The sequence below is a fragment of the Mchenga conophoros genome, linkage group LG6 (assembly GCF_057382185.1).
Source record: "Mchenga conophoros isolate Kocher_MC1m ecotype Shallow Benthic linkage group LG6, M_conophoros_male_GT1.1, whole genome shotgun sequence".
In the NCBI taxonomy this organism is placed as follows: domain Eukaryota; kingdom Metazoa; phylum Chordata; class Actinopteri; order Cichliformes; family Cichlidae; genus Mchenga; species Mchenga conophoros.
The window spans coordinates 40,668,384-40,690,707 of NC_140531.1; the positions used below are offsets into that span (position 1 = coordinate 40,668,384).

General features: G+C 42.5%; 1 protein-coding gene across 1 annotated transcript in view; it reads right to left on the reverse strand.

Moving 5' to 3' along the window:
• LOC146573326 (sodium/potassium/calcium exchanger 3-like) overlaps positions 1-22,324 on the reverse strand; it is a 63,118-nt gene that overhangs the window by 36,012 nt on the left and 4,782 nt on the right. Inside the window, exon 2 of the mRNA XM_085278107.1 lies at positions 20,394-20,525. Coding sequence (XP_085134233.1) covers positions 20,394-20,525 — 132 coding nt within the window. The remainder of the gene's footprint in view (positions 1-20,393; positions 20,526-22,324) is intronic.

Below are 22,324 nucleotides of genomic sequence, written 5' to 3' on the forward strand. Positions count from 1 at the left end.
GGCCTTTTAGAGGCATGTGGTCCTAAACTTTTGATCAGCTGTAAAACAGCCTGTTTGAGTTTAAGCGCTGTTTTCAATAAATTACATGCTTAAAAAATGTTCTGTCTCACTCCCATTTCTTCTTGTTGCATGTTGAAGCTCTACTTGGAACCTTGTTAAGATCCAACCATGCAAAATACGATTTGTTTGCCATTTTTCAGATGCTCTTAAATGTTGGTTCAAGACTGTATAAACACAAGTATTTCTGCCTTAATGCTGAATTGCAACTCACTCAGTTTTAAAATATCCAAAAGATACATTAAAACAGATTTTTTGCATAATTACTCTCCAAAGATTTCTCTGTGTTAGAAAAAGTTGACAGCAAATGATCTGCAGACTTTGGCACTCATGTGATGGCTTCATTACGGATACGTCCTCTCTGCTGTTAATCCCAAACTGAGGGACACTTCAGTGAATGCGCCGAGCCTCCTTAAAGTAAGGTTTCACCTGACAGGACAATGCTCCCCAAAACCTACTCCTACCAGGTGATGATGCCACATCTCCTAAAAAAGAAAACCTTGTGTAGCAAAGTCTTCAGCAGGGGATGGGGAAGCATTTTGGGAAGTGGGTGCAAAAATTGTTCGAGTTTGTGAGCATGAGTGCAAAATTCCACTGCTGCTCCCTTCTTACTGATGATATAATAGTTTCAGGTTGTTGTCATGGAAACGCAAAGGCACTGGCTGGCTGGATTTGGCGGGTGTGGGGGGGTGTAAGATGATAAGCAGAGGGGGCTGTCTAACTGCATTTGGAATTCGGATATTTGAATGCCAGGCTCCCATTTGGATTGAAGTGCACTGTGTGTGCGCGTGTGTTTGTGTGTGTGTGCAGATGCTGTTTTGCTGTTCTGATGACTGAGCATATTATACAGTTTGGTACAGACCTGACCGACCTCTGGAGCCAAGGCTGAAGAGAGGATTTCTGTGTGTGTGGAAATGACAGACTGAGAGGCAGCAGAGCAGCACAGACCAGAGAGCAGATGGACAGCATGAACAAACAGCTGGCGAGGTCATTTGCTTGACTTAATTCATACAAATTTTTGGAGTTTACTCACGTTGAGTTATCTGTACTTTTTCTCCCTCGGTGTGCAAAATTGTAAGAAATTTGACCCAAAGAGATTTCTGTTTAGTTTATATCCAGAAGAACACAAACACTAACTCAAGTTTTTCTTGTAACATTTGAGTTTTGCTGCCTGTTTGGATTACTTTACTGTTCTAGTGAGCAAGTTCTTCAATTCTGGCTTTTATTAAGCTTTGGTTCCTAATTTGAGCAGCAATCGATGTTCAGACTGTTTCCCTCAAACACCTCCAGCTAATATTGGGAAACTCTAAGGAAGCAACGAAGAACAAATACTTTGTACTTTGCTGACATTTTAAAGTAAATATCTGTACTTTCTACTCCTGACCTTTTTTTCAAAACAGACTATTTTTAAAAGTAGGAACGGCTCACTGACATTTGCTAAACTGTAAATTCATTCATGTAATGTTCTCATTCATTTGAGTGTTTTTGAACATGTGCATGAAGGTTTTATTCATATTGTGAAAAATTATGAAAACAAACTTTTTCGTTGTTCAAAGTGTGCATGAAAAGGATCGGTCAGTTTTCGTAGGCAACACTGGTTAGTTTGCAACGCTGTGGTGAAGTTTGCAGGAAAGCAGTCTGTTTCACTGGTGCAGACCAGCTGTGATGTTCATGGTCAGTGTTGCATCATGGGTAGCAGACATCAAACTGAATTTAAGGTGTTGATGCTCATACTGGAAACTGAGCCACGATGGCTCATGTAACATCTGTCTATATCTTGTTGCATTCAGTTGGCTGAATCCACAAAGAGCAGCAGCAGGTGATGAAGTATCGCCTACTTAAGTGATGAATGTGTGGCTAGGTCTCGATCTCGATGTTGGAGAGCCAGATCTCCATGGTCTAAACCTCCTGAAAGGCTGAGCTCCTCACCTTATCTCTGAGGGAAAGCCCAGCCACCTCTTGGAGGAAACTCAATTCTTTCAGCTTTTTTTCGACACTCAGTTCCCTTATCGTGTCCACATCACTACAGACACCAACCTGCCCGTCACTCTTCCCTCACTTGTGATCAAGATCCTGAGATACTTGAACTCCTCGACACACGGAGGCAACTCATTCCAACCCAAGGTGGGAACTCCATCCTCTTTGAACTAAGAAGTGTGGCAGTTGGCCACACATTTTTCTCCTTTTTTAAAAGAATCTGCTTAAATCATTCAGCCCAACATGGACAGCCTGCTGTCTGGACCAAGTCTGGACCAAATCCTGTCTGTGTTAATTAAATGGACCAAAACGTCCTCCAGCTCAAGAATCATATCATCTTTTTTTCTTCTTCTACCTACCAGTGCAAGTGTAATGACTGTTTCCAGCCCACATGACTTTCAACCAGGACACTAAGACTTGAGTCTTGTGTGGTCCCAATTTTTATTCACTGTGAAAATTAGTTTGAAATAAAAAAAGAAATCCTTTTATAGAGTTAAACATACAAAGATATCACCCAGCAACCATGGTGCAGAAGCCACAGGGGGCTGTGGTGACCAGCCGACTACGGCAGAGTAGATCAGGCTTGGGCCCAGAGACCAAAGATCCGAGGGCCCTCCACACCCCCAAAGGGGCCCGACAGAGCCAAGGGGCCAGTCCCCACCAAGCAGCCACCAGGAGTGAGCAAGTACATACTAGAGCATCCAACCCACAGAGAACCACCAACGCACCAGCAGGTGGGGGCATCCGCCACTGGCAGGGAGGGTGGTGAGAGGAGATAGGCCCCTACACGTTGGGGGGGGGGGGGGGGGGGGGGTGTCTGAGATGTTCCAAGAGAGGTGGAGTCTAACACCTGACCTGAAATATAGACACAGACACAAACATGCATTCTCATCCTCATCCACAAATATACAAAGACACACAGAAATGAACATTGTACGCACACCCACACTCCCCACACATACTCTATACCCCCAGGTCCAGGTACCATCACCCCCAGAGGGCCAACCAGTCTGCAGACCCAGGAGATGGTTCCCTTTACTCTGGGGTGGAGACAAGCAGACCACCCCACGGCCCCTCCTAAGAACCCTCAATGTCTACATGTATTTAAAATTGAGAGGTGGGCAGCAACACCATACCCCTTCCCAGCTCCCCCGCTGACCCCGATCGTTACCGCCATTCCCGGGAATCCACCAAGGGCAGGGGGCCCATGCTCCTCCAGAGGGGTGCCCACAGCAGCAGCACCACAGAGCATGGGGCGGGCCACCCGACCCCACCGCAGAGGAAAAACTACACCCACCCCAACATTCAGTGTCTGAAATGACATTTAAACTTTGTCTTCACATGTCTCTGAACTGGTGGACAGAACCAAAGAGCGTGGATGTGATTGTCAGGTGTGTTGCCTTGACAGAGTGAGCAGTTGTTGGAAGCTGTGAAACCCATCCTAAACATCCGTTGACCTGTATAGTACCGATGATGTAAAGACTCCGATGACAAGATTTTGTGATATTTTGTTGCACAAGTGAAATCCTCTGCAGTCTGTAACCTGTGTGTTTTTCTCACTTTGTTGCACAATGAATTATTCACTCTGATCAGACTGTCATTTAGCAAAACGTTTACATGGTTACTAAGGTGACAATTTTATGCAGAATAATGCCTCAGTTGATCTCCATTAGCAAGTCTGCAGAGCTGCACCGAAGATGAATAATATGTAAAAATGCCATTAATGAATTCCCCACTAACTCACTCCACAGAGAGGTGTGAAGAGCAGCACATCTTCTCTGCTACTACACCCAACTTCCACCGTACTAATGCTCAGTTCTCCTGACTCACTAACTCTCCTCCATCCATCCTCCTCACTCATTGTCTTCATTCAACAGTTCCTCAAAGTACTCCTTCCATCTTTTTCTTCTTCCCTAGTATTCCAGTCTCAAATACAACACACTATAAACCGTTTCCTTTTGCCCAGTACTCCTATTTTCTTCATTATATCCCACTTTTTCTTTCCTAACCTCTTGGTGCACACAATCAACGCAATCATAGGGGTAAAAGCAAAACAACACCAGCCGTAGAAGACAAGCAATTAAGTAACAATAACTAAACAGGAAAACTAACCAAGACACAGAAATAAACTAAACACAGAGAAAAGACACAAAAAGAAAACAGAGAAAAACTGATCAAACTAAGAAACTCTAGTTATAAGTTCTAGTTATGTTCTGTAAAGAGGTGACAGTGAAAATTTAAACAAACAAAGAGAAAATTAGAGAAAATTATTAATAAGCATTCAAAGTCCATGAACTCAAAACCCTGGTTTTTGATCTTAAACATTCCTCACCAATTTGCTCCTTTAAAGATACAGTTTTAAAGACCAGCAAAAAGTGAGTCATAGAAAATCAAAGCACTGACTCATTGGAAAGAACAATCCCTGGTTTGACTTTTTATATTGCTGCACTGCCACAGACTCACTATAATCAGACAGAGTGCGGGGGCCTCCTCTGTAAACCAGTCAACAGGTGTTTGGTCTTAGCCACATGTATGTAGAGTAAAGACTCACACTGGCCTATAGTTGCAGTGAGGACTGAAGAAGGAGTCTAAACTGAGTTGTTCCTGTTTGACTAAAAGATTAGGTGGCCAGTTTAAAAAAAATGAAATAAAACTGTGATGATGAGCAGGTGCACAGTTTGGGTTCAGTAAACGGGTAAAGCTGGAGTAGAGCTGGTAGGTTTTTACCTTTGCTTTAGGCTTGTTTTCAGCTCAGCACTTGCTGTTCTGGTGTGAATGTGTTTATGTTTTTAAAGTAGTGCATATTGTTACCTCAAACAGCACTTCTGGGACTCTACCGCATCCTCAACCATGCAGAACAATCCAGGACAGCGTGTGGCTGTTTCAACGTGACCACAACAGCCACAAAAAACATTCATGAGACTTCTGAATTGATAGAGGGAGATCGCTTCAACATTGTTTCCCAAAACTTCACAAGAATGCCAATCAGCAGGGAATGATTCAGCTCAAGAAACGTGAGAGACCGCCACACCTATACGGGGTTACTTTGAGTGATTACTGCATGAATAAAGTCCCCTGTAGAATATGACTCACGAATACAGACAGATTCATCAGAAACGGATTCACGATACTTTACAAATGATCATGTGAATTCTTGACTTTGACAACCCAAGAAATTTCTGCTCAATTTGAAAACCACAAAAAAAGTGAACAGTGAACAAAAACATGAACTCTTAACATCTGCAAACAAAGATAAGATGGCTCAACCTTTACAGGAACATGATTAGAGAAGAGTTACAACAAGAAGTTATGATGCTGAATAAAGAGGAAATTTGACAGCGATACCAGACGGTAACAAACAATCACATGATACATATTCCATCATCAGTCAGTCAGAACTTCTTCATGGGAACCTTTCTTTCATTTTGTGCAACAAAGACAAAACACACACAAGCACCACCCATGCACTGACCACACTGAAGAGGAAATAATGCAAAAAAAGAACAAAAAACCCACAAGAGAGTCCTGCAACGACTGCAAAACGTAGTGGAAATAAATGTGGTCATGAGAAAACACGTGATGCAGAGCAGGTGTACAGTTTTTCCCAATGTATAAACTGGTACCCTGACGTTTTCAACCCAGCACGAGACCTCATTCTGGTGTATTATTCTGGTTAAACAAAAAGGGAAATGCATCTAAAATAAAAGCATAACAGGCACACAATGATTTCATTGCACTGTCGCCTCACAGCAAAAGGATCTTGGCTCAAACCTGCCAGCTGAGGCTTTTCTGTGTGGACTTTGCATGTTCTGCTGGTGCCTGTGTGGGTTCTCTCCGGGTTCTCTGGGTTGATTGGCTGTAGGTGAGAACGTTTTTCTTTTCTCACTGTGTCAGCCCTGTGGTCGACCTGCCCAGATGCACCCAGCCTCTCACGCTATGACAGCTGGGATACATGCTAGCCTTTTATGGCTGAATTAGATAAGCAGTTAAACAAATGTATGAAGGAAGAAGCGTTTGTGCTACAAAGTTTAAAGGTCAAGTCCTACTGGAGTTATTTTTTAAAGTGCATTTGTTAGGAGAGCCTAAGAGCAGATAATTTATCCTTTAGTTGTGTGATTTTCTATCTTTATTATAATGGCATTAAAACATTTCATATTTTACAAACAGCCAGAAGAATAAAAGTTGTAAAATAATAACAGTAATGACAGTATAACATCCCTTCAAACTGCAAGAATCGTAAAAAGATCATCTGTGTGATGTGATATTGAGCTGATGTGAGAATAGCTCAGGGTAACAGTCCAGTGTATTCACAGCTGGCGAGAGTGGCCATCCTGTGTGCCGCTTCCTGCACGAGATACTCCACACGGAGCACGCCGCGAGCGGAGACAGACTGCTACACATGCCATCTGATCAGCTTTGTCTTTCAGCTATTCTTTGGAGAAATCTCTAAATAAAAGAGGGGAAAAAACTAACCATGTCACAGCTGGCGTGAACACATATTTGCTTTCAGTTGAAGGGAATAAGATCACTGATGCGTGGCTCAATCGTCTGACAAAAAAACAAAAAAAAGGGCTAATATTTACTGTGAAATGCACAGCCGCTCAGCTGTAGCGTAAACACAGTCATCTCTTTCAAATGCAAACAGCTCAGGGTTGTGAAGCTCTCTGTAGGAGAGCAGTGTGCTCGATCTCACTAAAACACTGAAATGTGCCTTTAACCGTTGCATCTCTGTTGTGACAGAAAAAACTGGAAGGGTGAGAACGAGAAAACATTTTTAAATGCAAAACAGATCCTTAAAATAGCTGCCTAACTTTAGCTGCTGCACCATATGACTTGGAGCAAGGCATTCTGGGAGTTTAAGTTGACTGAGGTTGGGAAGAGTGTAATGATGACACAGGACCAAGAGGAGTGACGGTCGCTGTCACCTGCTCTAATGGAATCTCGCACTCACGAGGACAACAGGCAGAGGCATCGCGGCACGAAACAACGAAATAAAGAAACAAACGATTAAAGTTTCATTCCCACCCATGGGGACACGTAAGGGCTCATCCTCCCGTACATCCCGCGTGTACGCCGAGCGCACGTGGAGAGCTTGGGGCCTGTTCTGCACATGCTCAGTGGGCGACGATGATGTGGGCTGACACATCGCATGTCGTGAGCGTGGCTATTGTGCTGAGTAATGTGTGACATTTAAGGGCTCCTGCTTTTTGTCCCTTGCTGCGTTGTTTATAGCATGAACACAGTGTCTCCACAAACATCTACACACACAAACACAGACACACACTTATATTACAGGCATGCATGGTCTGAGCATGACAAATCTTTGTATTAATAACAAATGCCTCTATATCTATTCTGCTACAGCTATGTTTTAAGTTGATGTATTTCTTGAGGATGGGATAATATCCTCACCTTAAACCTGCTGTTACAATTAAGGAATACATCCTGAAATATAATATGAGCATTAGTAAAAATCAGGCTCAACAAACAGTGATGCAGCATCACTCAGCTAGACAACGCACACTCACGAGTGAGGTTCTGCTGCATTAATAAGATAAGCTGCGTCAGGCTCTCTCTGATTTAGTTCAGCAGGTAACTGATGGATCAAACACAAAAACAAGTTCCCTTTGCAATAATTCATCAGAGCCCATCATGAAGTGACGAGAGTTAAAAAAAACATCAGAGGTTTTACAAGCTGGGAAACAAATCACCTTTTTAGTTTTAATCTGCTGCAAAAATCACCACTGTACCATCATCCCTTACGATAAAAAGTCTGCACTGGACTGAAATAAATGATTTCTTGAAGTAAACCCAGCAGCTCGTCTTTGTTTGTTTGTTGTTACTGTCCTCTCAGATCTCAGTGATTAACTTGGCGAGTACAAAGCTGTTATTACGGTTAGAAACGATGCCAGCACAGCTGAAATGAAGCTGCAAGTCAGTCAGGACCACTATAATCAAAAGAATATTGGCTGCAGTAATTTATATTTGGCTTTGTGGGTCTGCTCTGGGACCTGCTCGTCCCAGCAGCGAGAACATTTCTGACTGAGTCTGAAGCAGCATGAATAGGAACAGCTGAGGGGGTGTAGGGTTGCAAAGTGGTTTGCAGATGTGCAGCAGCTGCAGGCAGGGTAAAGCATATCACCTGAGCCATCAGCTGACGTAGGCCGGCATTGAGATCAGCTGATTTTGCTCCTCCTCGGTTTTGAAACAGCATTTCACAAACCAATGGGTGATGTCACAGTGGCTCCGCCCACCATTTAAACTGTCTGTGGGCATATTGAAATCCACAAAGGCTTGTGATTTCATGGATGTGCTCTTGAAACTTTTTATCAGTATGTATTGTATAAAGCTGATGCAAAAAAAAAATGAAACAAGAAATCACAAGATGATGGTGTAATCTCAAAGGCGGTTTCTGTGAAGGCGCCAATTATCAGCTCTGGCACAGAAGATCTCTTCACTGAGGTGGCACCAGCTGAAAGTTTTTGGTTCCTGCGGTTTCTAAAATAGCCAATTCCAGCGTCATCCCTTCATGTCACGTCAACGAGATCAATCCGTGCAAACACGGTGCAAAGTTTGGGCATACTGACGGTGACTCACTGTTAAACAGTGTATATCACCATGGAAACACAGGCGGCCCAGCGAGCTGGTTAGGTTCAGTCTGTTTGGAGCTTACCTCCTCGTGACTCATCTCTGTGGAACAAAAATGGCAAAACTGCTGCATTTAGATCAGATGAATGAGAGCAGCGATTCAAACTCCACTCATACAGTAACTGACAACACGTACATACGAAAGGCAACAGACTCTGAGATTCAGGTTGACTCCTGTGATCAGTCACTGGAGAGGGGACACGTGTTTGCAGCTTCACCACAACCCTCGTCCTCTCTCGATAAACCTGCAGGCACCACGAGAACAACATCTGAAGAGTTTTAGTTCTGTGCTGACATTTTTCTTATGAGTGACTGGAGGAGGAGATTGTACCCACATTCCCATTACCTCAGCAGGAGGGCAGCTTAGCTTTGAATAGAAAATCTTTTCACATCTGTGGCGACACAGTACTGCATCCAAAGTTAGAGACCAATAACTTTCACATTTACACCGTCTGCACTTTTCCTTCACTTCTTGAATCTTTTTAACACTTTTTATTCATTTTTAATTACAATCTGACTCACCCGGGTTTTCTCGACAGTATATTAACATAACCGCACAATCAGCTGAGTGTACAGTAAATATTCTGTTGGTTGGGGGTTCTTTTATTACTCTGCTTTATTGACTGTCTTGCATTACAGATGTGTGTCACTTCATTTCCCATCGGAGGCAGATGTTATCTAATATTAAAGGTACCCTGAGGAATTTTTGTTGTAAACAAACAAAAGCTCAGATCAAGTTCACTGCTTCACACCAAAATGCATCTTGCACGCCTGTGAGGAAGCGTGAAGGAAATCGCTTTTGACAGTTTTCAGTAAACTGCTGGACACTTCGACAGGCAGAACCTCTCTGCAGTCCTGATCTCATTGACGTTTAAGTCAGTTTACATGTGGCATCTCGTGGTGTTTTACCTCCTTTACTTCAATTTATAGCACATTTCTGCCTTAATAACACAACAGGCAGCACGGTGGATCAGTGGTTGGCACAGTTGTCTCAAAGGAAACAGGTCAAGGGTCTGAACCCTGCCAGGACGCTTCTGTGTGGACTTTGTGGTTTTTTAAACGAGCTCCGGGTTTCGATAAAAACAGGTAGAGTTTCACAAGTAGTTAAAAAAAACACAGTGAAAGCATTAGATGTGCTGTGGTCAAATTAGTCAGCTTTGCTTTGGAGGGTTTCTAACTGAGTGAAGCCACCCAGAAGCTTCTGCACAGAAGCCATCAAATTCTCTAAGTATTTAGAAACGTGCTTCAATAGCTCCTTTATTCTCTTTACTGTTATTTAGGCAACCTTTTTCCAGTCTTGTGCTGTGCAGTTCTGCTGACGCTGTGTGAATTGTGTTACTTTTGCTTTTCATGTCAGCTTGAATCGGTTTGGCCATTCTACTGGACACTTTCTCTTCTCTTCTCTTCAAAAAAAAAAGAAAAAAAAAAAGGATACTTTCTCTTCTTTGGACGATTATCTGAAAATCATAGAGATGGTTCTGCAAGAAAACCCCAGATCAGCAGTTTATGAAATACTGACCAGCTTGTCTGGCACCAACAACCACAGCAATCCAGTTAAATCACCTTTCTTTCCCATTCTGATGCTCAGTTTGAAAATCACCCTCTTTCTGTCCTCTTTCAAACCGTCTGTCTTCTCCGTCTAAAATCTGAACATTGGCATTCTCAAGAGAGCGACCTTTGCATCTGCATCTGAAGGATAAAGGTCACTCTTTCCAGGATGCCAATGTTCACATTTTGGATGGATAATACAGATGGCTTGAAAGAGGACTGAAAGAGGCCATCTATGTCCGCTGTGAACAACCATCCTTGAACAGAGGGCGGAGCTTACGACACAATACATCACCTTATAGGTTGAGGCAAGGTTTCACCCAAAACCTCTGCTGAGGTTTTCACACCTTGGCTGACGTGATGAGATACAGTCGTTGGTGTGAAGGGACAACTCCCACTAAGGTTTAAACACCTGGGACTCTCCAGCATTTGGTTTTAGAACTGAAGAAGCTTCTCTGATGAAAAGTCTTTAAGAAACTCAAAGAAGTAGAGTCGGTTCTCTTTCCAAGCTCCTTACAGTCCTGCCTTTACATTAAATATCATTCATTCATTGTGTTTCAGTCCCAGAAAGACTAAATAAAGGCAGGGTCTTTGGTGTGCATTCACCACAAATGTGACGTGAAGTTTCTGTGCAACACATTTACATTCAAAGTCTATGCAAAGACTTTTTTTCACTGAATTGGTGCCACATGATGTCAATCTGCATCTGTGCAAGTTAAAAATATTTCATCTTGGTCCACAATGACTTCAGGCTTGGTCACAAAAGCCTGAAAGAGCAGCGATAGGACCTTTTAAACTCACTACATTTACTGCTCTATGTTATTCTGCTTTTTACTACTTTCCTTGTTACTTTGTAGATTTTAAAAATATCAATCCAAAAATATAACACACTGTATTATTATTTATAGTTAGCAGCATCTCCTTGATTACGATCATCTTGAGCTGCAACAGTCATTTATATAAATTCATTTTAACCAATTGAACAAACAGTATATTTATATGATTGTGCATCAGAATTATTTATGCTTTAGATGCATGTATAGTTGTATATTAAGTATATGCGATTTGGGGGTTTTGGATCACAGTATAGTAGATAATACTATATAGTACATAGTATAGTAAAAGTACATTTGTACTATGACTTAGGTAGAACTGTTTTACAACTTTACTTTGTTTAAACTCTTGTTCAGGCTTTTTCAAGTAACCATACGAAGGTCCGAGGCAGCACATCAGCCTTTTATCTGATGATGTCGACACTTATGATTTTAATGATGTATTTATTTCTGACGATATATTCTGATGTCCTGTTTTTTCCCTAAACCTAACCATCAAAAATGAATGCCTAACCCTAACCCCTACTCTAAGCCTAACCATAACCACGTGTAACCCCGTCACTAAAGCCACATTTTGAGTCTCAAAAATGTCTTCAAACTTATGGGGACCATGATTTTGGTCCCCATAAGTATAATAAACTTCCAATTTTTGGGCCACATGGAGATATGACACACACACACACACACACACACGTCCTTTCAATCAGCAGTTAATCTCCAGCATTTTACATGTAAGGAACCAGATACAGTTTTCACTGGCTGATGTTTCAAAGCTATGAACAGACAGGACTTTATAATCAGCTGTACATCCATCTGTTATTTATGTTTACGTGTAATCACTTCTCTTTCTTTCAGTAGGACAATAATTCAGTTTAGCTGTTTACAAATGCTTCCCTTGGTAGAGCTGAAACTGCCAGCTCTACCATTCGGGAGCCGTGGATCTGTCAGTCATCATCAAAGCCTCCTGGTCGCTTGGCATCTCTGTGTGAAGAGCTCATCCTCAGAAAAGGCAATCTGACAGATTGAAATATTCATCCCCATAAAGCAAATCAAACACCTTATCAAACACTCTCTGTTCTTTTAATCTTTTAGGTGCTGCTGTGTGGCACATACACGCCGCCTGGCTTCAAAACTGTCTCCACAGAAGTCAGTTTTTAAATTTACTGCAAACCACGAGTCTTTGTTAGTGTCACACCAATTTAAAATGAGGGAGAAGTACTTTCTTTATTAGGGAATTCCATCCATCCATCCCAATAGTCCCACAGCGACAGCAGCTAAACATGGTATTCCTGACATCCTTTCCTCCAGCTGCTATTTCCAGGTATATTTGATGGATCCCAAGGTTTTTATAGGCCAGATGAGATCTGTAATATGCGCAGTGACTTCAGGATCTACCCCAGAGCACCAAAAACCCTTAAAAATCTCCTGGCGTCCTATGGATGTAAAACAGCAACACTTTAACTACAACATCAGGATTCAAGTCCAGGACTTTTTCTTATTTTCTGTTAGCTTTTATCCAAAATACCCAAACTTTAACAACTGAAGCATATCAAAGAACCAACAGCTCGGTAAGAAGTTTATTTGTACACCCAGTGTGCTGTTCAGAGCAAAACTTTACGTGGGAGCTTTGGGAGCACGACAGTAAAGAGGGATGTTCGTGGCTCAGGAAACAGCCTCAACATTGCTCAGTCGCAGTCACAACCAGCAGGATGAATCTTTAAAGGTGTGTCAAGTCGCTTTCGCTGCTGGCAAACAACCTGAGCTCTATAATTCAGCAGGAGTAAGATTTCCTCCACACGTGGCGAGCGGATGAACACAATCAAAGTGAGAGGAAAACAGCATGAAATGTAACGTTGGATGAGTTTTGTAGGTGCAGGAGACGCAGAGTGAGGGAGAACCAGGAGGAGCTGATGTGGAGGGTAGTTTCTGCTCAGCTAATTGCTGTGATGGATTGGTCTTATTCCCCCGAGCACGGAGCTCCTGCAATAACAAGACAAGATGACTTTCCCAATCTGCACATTAGGCAGTTATGAAAGAACTTTGCCTCCATCTGCAACTGTTAATATGCAACCCACTCACAGTTATTAATGTAATTTTAACAATGGATTTCTCTGAGGAAATCACTCCTCTTTGGGTCAGTTTTGCTTTTGATTGGAGGGCTTTTGTTAGACATTAAAGGAGAAATCACTGGATTCTGCCTTGATTAATTCATCAGCTGTGTTGTGGTGATGCTTACTCAGTTACCTCTGGCACGTGGGGAGGAAGCTGCAGGATGCCCACGTGAAGTGAGGGCATCCTCCAGCCCCCTGTGTATGTATGTGCACATCTGTGAACATACACGCTAAGCAAAACAGCACACCCTCTCCTCCTCGCTGCTGAATCCAGGGCCAGCACCCTCGCATTAATCAATACTATTCTTAACAGTTCATCTACACACACACAGCACATTTCTCACAGGGAAGCCCTGATTAAGTCATAGCAACCTCCTTTCCTAAAATGGAGCATTGCGTTGAAGCTGAGCTGAGCTGAGTGGAGAGGAACTTTAATAACAGCCACCGGGGAAAGACCCCTGGAGAGAGCAGTCACGTGTACGGGGTACCCAGATGCTCTGTCTAATCACACAGCCAATGCTACTGTACACAGAGATGCTCAGGGGGGTTACATTAAGCAATCTGTTTGCCAATGTGCTGCAAACTGAAGGAAAAGCTGTGGGGATGTTTTTGCATGATGAAGTGCATGTGAGCGTGCGGGTTCGTGGCCGTGAGCTTAAAACGTACATCTTTTCAGATTTACTGCGGATAATCGTTGCCCATTTACTTCTTCTAAGGTGGACTTTTCTTCTTTTCCTCTATAGGTGTAGGGGCATCAAAGTAAAATGCAGCCACTTTGTACTCGATGGTCTCTAAGTGGAGACCTCCTTCAATCCTGCCTGGTCTTATCCATGGTAGAGGCTACAGCTGCCTATGTCGAGCCATATTTAATCAGAGGAGCCACACCCCAAACTTAATACTTAAATCCGGATGGATGAGCTGTTAAAAAAGTGAAGTGAGAAAGTATTTCCAGTAACCCCAAAACACTAGTTGACTAGTTGAACTCCCACTCACCCGCAAGTATCCTTGAGATGTTGAGGTTTTGAAAAAGGTGTCAATCTGGTCAGTCCACATTCCTAACCTTAACTAAGCTCTTGAGCTGTTACCAAAGAAATAGAGTGGAGATACAAGCAGAAGAAATACGCTTTGGTTATTTGGGAGGACTCTGAGTAGAACCCATATTCATCAACATCAAAAGGAGGCAATTGAGGTGTTTGGATATCTGAACAAAACGTCTTCTGGATGAACGCCTCTTAGATGAGGTGTTTCGGGCAGGGCCTCCTCTCAGCGCTATGCCAGGACACACTGGAGAGATTATGTTTCTCGGCTGGTTTGGGAATGTCTTTGTGTTGCCCTAGAAGAGCTGGAAAAAGTGGCTGAGGGATGTTTGGACATCAGCTTTGACTGCCACCTTCACAACCCCATATAAGCCATTGGTTAGTAAGGTCCTGCTTACAGCATTGAGCTAAGCTTTTGTTGTTGTTGTGATGTTTGGAAACCAAATGTGAAGAGAACGAGGTCGAAAAATCTTAATCAGTAAGACGGGAGACTAGCAGAAACTCATCAGGAAATTGTTTCCTGAGGCCCTCAGATTGGAGTGAGCAGTAAACCTGGTTTCCCATAGATCCCTGCTGGCCATGAGAAAGTATTCAGGTACTTTTCAAACCAGGAAGCAATAACTCATCTTTTATATGCAGTCCATGGCCATTAAATACTTCCTCCAAAACAAGAAGCAAGTTTGAGACTAGTTTGAATCAAATAGTGACTCAGCAATGACTGGCTGTCATTATTCATGCATGGAAGGGCTGGATCTGGGCAGCAAAGTCACCAAAATGAAACACTCTTGTTTTTCATGATAAAAGGAAGGTCAGGAGCCGCACAGAGAGGGCTCGTTCTGAATAAGACTGCTCGTTCTCACCTACACAGCAAACACACAGCCACCTCTCTACAGACATTTTCTAGGCAAACTCTCCTTGATATTTTCAGAGCATGGCCAAAAAGATCAAATGGGCAAAGAAATAATTACCAAAGGTGACACATTATTCTCAAACGTTACTACCAGCCACTGGCTGTGCTTCCCTTTCTTTTTCCCCTTGACTAAAAAATGGCGTGGTGATGGAAAGAAGGCATAAACAAGTGCCTGAAATAAAAAGAAGCAGCGGGGTCCTCGTAATTAAAATCACGAAGAGAGAAGTAATGACGAGTATGATAGCTTGTTTCATGTGTGGCTGGAAGGGGAAATTAGCAAATGAGGGCCTCTCTCGCTCTCTCTCCATCATCTTTCGAGCACTTGATCAGCAGGTCTCTAATTTCAGGCAACAATCAGTCAGTGCCTCTGCCGCGCTGCATCCTCCCAGAACACAGAGCTCATGTTGGGATACTTCCTCATCAGCCAGCCTTGTGCTGTACACTGTGGCAAGCTGTGGAAATAACTCACACACACACTCTGCTGTGCACAAATGCATGTGCAAGCTGCTACACGATCCCACACGAAACCAGCTGATCACTCGATTAGCCGTTTGAGTGGAAGTTAATAAAACCAGTCCCGATAGTAAATTAAAAGTTGCACAATGACATGGATGGAAACACCAGCTGCTTTTCATCCTCAGAAATGCTGAAATTTTTGCTTTTGATGTGAGACTATGCAAGTTATGAAGAGCCCAGTTTCCACCACAGGAACTTTACCCAGAGACAAGGAACTGAGTGCATTTCCATCACATTGACACGGGTCTAAATTCACTTCTTGGAAACTGTAAACCATTTTCCACAGCAGGCTGTTTTTAGTGGAGCCCAACCTATCAGGAACCAGATTTTCCTGACCATTTGTGAGATGGATGTCTAAGTTGTAATTTGGGATAATGTTGGTGCAGCACACTAATCTCTGTTAAACAACAACAGGTTGCAAAGAGGAGCTAACATACTGTATTTTGCACCCCCGTTCACAACTTTATATTTTAATTCCAAGGAGCCAGACTTTCTTTATTTCTTAAACTGGTCTTGAACAATAGTTTTTCAGCTTTCTGAAGATCTTTACTTTAGACATTGTCTACTTTTTCACTCATTTTCACTCAACTCCTTGTACCTGACCATTTTCAGAGGATTTCAGAGGATTGAATCAGTTTTGTGTCCACACATAAACATCACAAAAAATGTCTAATTGGACAAGTGGCCTACAAAAGAAGACGCATCAAGTTTAAAAACTACCTACTACAGATCAACAATATCTGAAAGCCATCTTCTGGAGAAATAGCAGCAAATCTAGCTACTGATCCATCTACTGTTCAATAGAGACTCATCAGAAATCAATCATCAATGACAGGGTGGCTTTCAAGAAGTCATTTTTCAGGAAAGGAAACGGAGAAAAGCCGGAGGTATCCCAAATGACATAAGAACTAGACTTAAAATCAGTGGAGTGAGATTTGGTCAGGAGAGAGGTACAACAGTGACCGTCTACAGGCGTCTGTAAACACGGTGGAGGCTCTGTCACGTTTGAGGCTGAATGTCAGCCAGTGATGTTGGAGATCTTTTCAAAATTAAAGGAATTGTGAACACAGAAAAGTCAGATTCTGAACCAACATGTGGTGAAAGCTGGCTGATTGATCCCAAACACACTAACAGAAAAAAACTTCCCCAGAGCCCGGACATTAACATTATTGTGTTGAATCATCCTGACAGAAGATAAAGAATTCAAAGAAGAGATTTCAAGAAACCCGGAGAACTATTCCTGAAGACTACTAACAGAAATTACAAGAGCTGCCCAAGAGAGTTCACAGCGTGCAGCACTCATTTAATATTTTCCAAGGAAATGTGAAGAAAAAGAGGTGTGTGCAGCACTGTACAAATCAAAATACTGCACAGTGCAATGCTAGGGTCTCTTCGTTAATGGTGCTATATTTGTTCTGAAGGAAAAGCAGAAAGGTAAACGGTCTTCCTGGATCAGAAGACAAACAGCAGAAAGAATGGGTGAGCAACATGAGACAGATTTCCCAGTTTGGAAGGCCTGCTAACATCTGGAGTGCTGCTTCAACTCCTTGGTAGGGCTGTCGAGATCAGTCAAGGGAGACATGGTGGTGGAGTTATGGCAACATGTTCAAGCTAACTAACTAACCCTAACTCATGTGGCGCATCCCCTTACTAAGATCAAGCTGTGTTCAGATCCTGGACCGGGCTCTGTCACTATTACGACTGGCTCAGGTGTGGAGTATAACAACGGAATGAGAAGGATGTACCAAGCATTTTAAGAAACTGCTTGGTATAAGAACTGATTAGAGACCTCACATCTGCACTGAAATCCTGTTTCCTGGGACTGTTTACCCCCCACCACCACCAGAATGCTAGGTGAGCAGTAATTTACTGTATATGAGCTGCTTCTGATAGGCACTTGGAATCACAAACATTATCTTGAGTGGTTGTGATCACCTCCTCCTTAGTACTAAGATAGCTATGGGCTTTTTGGCCCAAGCACTGCCTGCAGATATAGTTAGTTATACTTATCTATGGGCCTTTACAGACTACTTTGAGTCATGTGTCTGGCTGGCTTACCTCATCCACAGGTCCACCCAACATGGGCCAGATGTCAGGTGTGTTGTAGCAGCCACATCTGGGCTGCAGAACAATTTTCTAATGTAACAGATTTATAAGTGCCAGAAGTGGCTAACATCAGTCTGCATTCTTCTATTCATCAAAACGTGCTGCTTTCATTTCCTAGAGTGTGAATTGACCACCGATAGTTGGCGAAGATTCTGGTTTTTCATGCTAATGCAACCATGAACTGCTAGCCTCGTGAACTCTTGAGGCCATTCACCAGACGTCTTATCCTTCAGCGGACTATTTTCACATACATCACAGGTACAGCACGACGCCCCACCGCTAATAACATGGTGTGTCCTCTTTGGAGATTCCTTATGATTCACTACAGTGAACAATAATAGCAGGTCTGCGATTGGACACAAACTACAGCTTCATCCATGACAGCGTACTAAATAAGTCTCCTTCATATCCCTACTTACTATGTCACTGATCTACATAAAATACATCATAAAATACAAACATGTACTGCTTTCTCTACTTCTTCTACACATCCTGCACTTTTCAAAAACACGCCAACAATTTCCACTCAGAGGTCAGATGTAGGATGACTCAACAAGTTCTCATACGAGTACGCCAAATGTGCCTTAATCCAGATTCAAGCAGAAATGACTAGAATGGCGCAAGACTTTCATAAAATAGAGGTTATTTAGCAAAAACCTTGCTGTCCTCAGGAGGAATCTGGGGGCTGAAGCCACCGGAGCGTGAGCTTTAAATTTAGCAGAGAGAGGAGAACAGCTACAGTATAATCAGCAGGAGAAGGGAATAAGTTGAACCTTGACCTCGGCTCTCTTTATAGATGACAGTGACGACCTTGAGAGGGTGAGAAAGGAGATTGATGATGGCCACTTTGCTTAACGAGCTCACCAAGGACCGCCTCACCCTCTGAAGGGAGGACAATCGTCTCCGCTCAAGGTAAGAGACAAATGTCACCTTTCTCCACATCACTTATAGCAGCACCGAACGTCTCATTTCAGTCCATTTACTTTTAAAAATAGCAACAGAGAAGCTGATGGTGAGACTACAAGGTTGCCTAAGGATGCATTACACCCACAGACTGTATATGAAAGATGGCTGTAGTCAAATTCCCATTTTTAGCATGCTGGATGCTGCAGTGTTGCACGCTTCATTAGACAGTTTGTTGGATAAAAACAGTCTAATTGCTAGCCTCGTTAGAGAACATATTTCTGATATAACTAACCCGACAGGAAGCCACATTCCTGCAAAATGATTCAAAAGGCACCAACAGCACAAACACAGTCCACAGATCTGGTTCGGTGACTCCAAGTAGCTGAGGTAAAACCTAGCAGACAGCTAGCAGCTACTGCCATCTGTGTCACCATTCACCTTTCGTCAATGTTTCCATGCCTCAAACTTTTAGCTTTAATTCTTTAGCTTAGATATAGAAATATTTATCCCCTCTATGGTAAAAAAGGATAAATTATTATTAAGTGTTAAGGTCCCGTTACACAGTCCTAGAGACTGGTCAGGGACCCCCTGGAAACCACCGGCTACTAGAGAAACATGTGTATCACCTGACCAGTTGCTGGAGGTTGCTGCCAGGCTCTAACATGAAATTGGTTGCAAGGAGGTATACAGTGTCATACCAACACCCTCCTTGTGATTAGTCCTTAGTCACTAGCAGGTTGTCATGGTCACACATAGTTTGCATGAAAGCTGTCGACTTGTCCATAGAGCGTATATGTGAATCACACAGATACCTGCTAATGGACAATTAAAATAGTAGAATTTCACTCATCAAAACAGGATCACAGACTTCTTGGACAGTCTGCACTGCACAAAAAGCCATTTTACTTGTCATGTTAATAAATATCTAAAAGGCACCAACATCACAAACCCTCTTCAGTAACTCCAAAAAGCAGAGTTGAAGTGTAGAAGATGGCCCCCAGCTGTCTGTGTCAACAACATCTACGCATGGGTTCATTGTGGTCTTAAATAGGTGAGATACAGCTGTCACAAAGTGGCAACTCAAAGCTGCTGTAAAGGAGGATTTTAACATGTGGGGTCTATGGGGACTGACCCACTGTTAGAGTCGGCCTCAAGTGGCCATTAGAGGAACTGCAGTTTTTCAGCTACTTTAGTTTCTCCAATCAGTTTAATGTGATGCCGAAAAACTAATTACAAGTGGCTGATTTCTAGCCTTGCAAAAGTGACTTGAAACTTCACAAACGAAGCATCCTCACATGTTCGACGATGACGGGACAAAAAGGTTGCCGTGGAAACAGGGTTTTTTTTTTCTGCCTTTTAAAATCTGCCAGGAAAAAAAAATGTGAGGGGAAAAAGAAGGGAAAGAATGACAGAGAGTCGGTGTGAGACAGAGAGGGGAAGCTAGGTGCAGGGAGTGAGAATGAAATCTGCAGGATCCTAAAAAAATGTGACGAAGGCTGAGTGTGAAAACCGCTGAGGCAGCCAGAATGTCACCGCCTGCTGCTGCGTGCGCTCGTGGGAAATCATCTGACCTCACAATTTGGGTTACCCCACATTAGGAAGTCAAAATGTGGGGGTGGGCAGAAGGGACAGGGAGTGGTGAGGATGGTTTGGTCTCCCTCTCTTTGTTCTGGGGAAGAAGAAAGTGGGGAGAGAGGGAGGGGGGAGCGCACTTGGGTGTCCTCTTTCTTTCATCTTGTCTTACCTGGAGGAGTGCAGTTCTTTGTTCCTTTTTGTAAATCTGTCTCCTCGCTGCTGTTGTTGTCCGTGTCCTGCAGCAGCCTCCTTCCGATCCACCTCTCCTGGTCCTCGCTGCTGTGGCTGGAGACATCAAAACCTGAATGGAGACAAAAGAGAGTGATGGGAGGGTTCAGTGCAACATCCAGATACAAATTACTGAACTTTTGTCACTAAGGAAATTTAGCTGCTTCTAAAAAACCTTGAAGTTCATTGTATAATATACTGTGTAAGGTTGCTCCTCGTGCTAGTCAGACTCCAAGATGTCCATTTGACACATATTAGAAGGTGCTACAATGCAAAAATGACATACAGGGGCAGGCAGCTGCATGCAAAAACATAAGACAGGCTTGAACATATACTGGACATGGCTGGAGGAAAAAAACGGCATAAAGTGTTGATTTTGCAAAGTGAGCTCTTATAGTTTTGAAACAAGTGCACCAAAGCATCTTCATGCAGGCCATGTTGACAAATTTTAGCTTAGTGTAAAATATTTTTTTTGTTACTTTTACTGTTTTCTTACATTTCATTTAACTTTTATTTCAGGTAATTAAAAAGATTCTCTCACGTTTAGCTTTAGTTTTCTAGTTTCATGTTAATTAACTATTATAACCTTGGTGTGGAGTCTGCATGGTCTCCACAGTCCACAGACACGCTTCCTGGTTAACTGATAATGCAAATTTGGATATAGGAGTCAATGGGAGATCGTGTTGTTGTCGTGTCTGTCTCCAGTCTGTATCCTCTCTGTACCCACTTTCACTCCATTTCCAACCCATTAGCCCGGTGCTGGGAGTGAAAGTGAGGTATAAGCAGTCTTGGGTGTAACATTTCCCAAACTGTAATCACATTAAGTCTAACACATCTAGGTTCTAAATTCAAGAACCACACTGAAGTTCCAAGTCCAACACTTACATGCATTCTTTAATTATTTGCACAATAGGTGGATGGAACAAAAAAATAAAATAAAAGCTCAGTGTGGAAGAAACAAACATACAAAACTAGATTTTCAGCATCACTCGGAGACAGGATGTTTCTAATTTTAGCAATGTTGAGCAGATGGAAGAAAGCGGTCCTACATATTTGTTTAATGCGTGTGTTAATGGACATATCCTGGACTCCAAGATTCCTCACAGTGTTACTGGAGGCCAAGGTAATGCCATCCAGACACCATGTTTGTACGATTTTAAAAGCCACATACAAAAATCTCAGTTTGTCTGAATTTAGAAATAGAAAAGTAGAGGAAAATTGGAAAAATAGGAATTAGAGGCCTCTGTGACTCGTAAGACGTGCAGCTTTTTTCCCCCAAATAACATTACCCAAGGGAAGCATGTTTAATGTAAACAGCAGTGGTCCCAGCACTGAACCCTGTGGAACTCCAAGGCTAACCTTTGTGTGAAGAAGACTCCCTCTATCCCTGTATCCAGTTGAATCTATCAGGACACAATTCATTATTATACCAGTAAATGTACATTAAGGTTCCTTATTTTATGAGTATTTCTTTCATTACAACTGATAACTGGCTTTAGAATTTGATTGGCATGTTAAATCACTGGAAAATATACAAAACTTTTATTTTTTCTTCCCATTTTTCCTTTAAAAGCGTCATCACTTGAGCTGAATGGATTCCATTTTATAACTGTTATCCCATCATCGGACATTGCTCCGGGAGGCTTCTCTCCTGTCAGGAATCTTTTACTTGTCCATAAAGATGCAGATCAAAGGATTGAGCATGTCTCTGAAGTGCAGCTTCTCCTTGGTCAGGCACATGTGTTACTGGGAGTGATGGGAATAACAGCGTTACAAGTAACAGCGTTACTAATTGCGTTACTTTTTTCAGTAACGAGTAATCTAACTAATTACTATTTCTATCGTTACAACGCCCTTTTCGTTACTAACAAG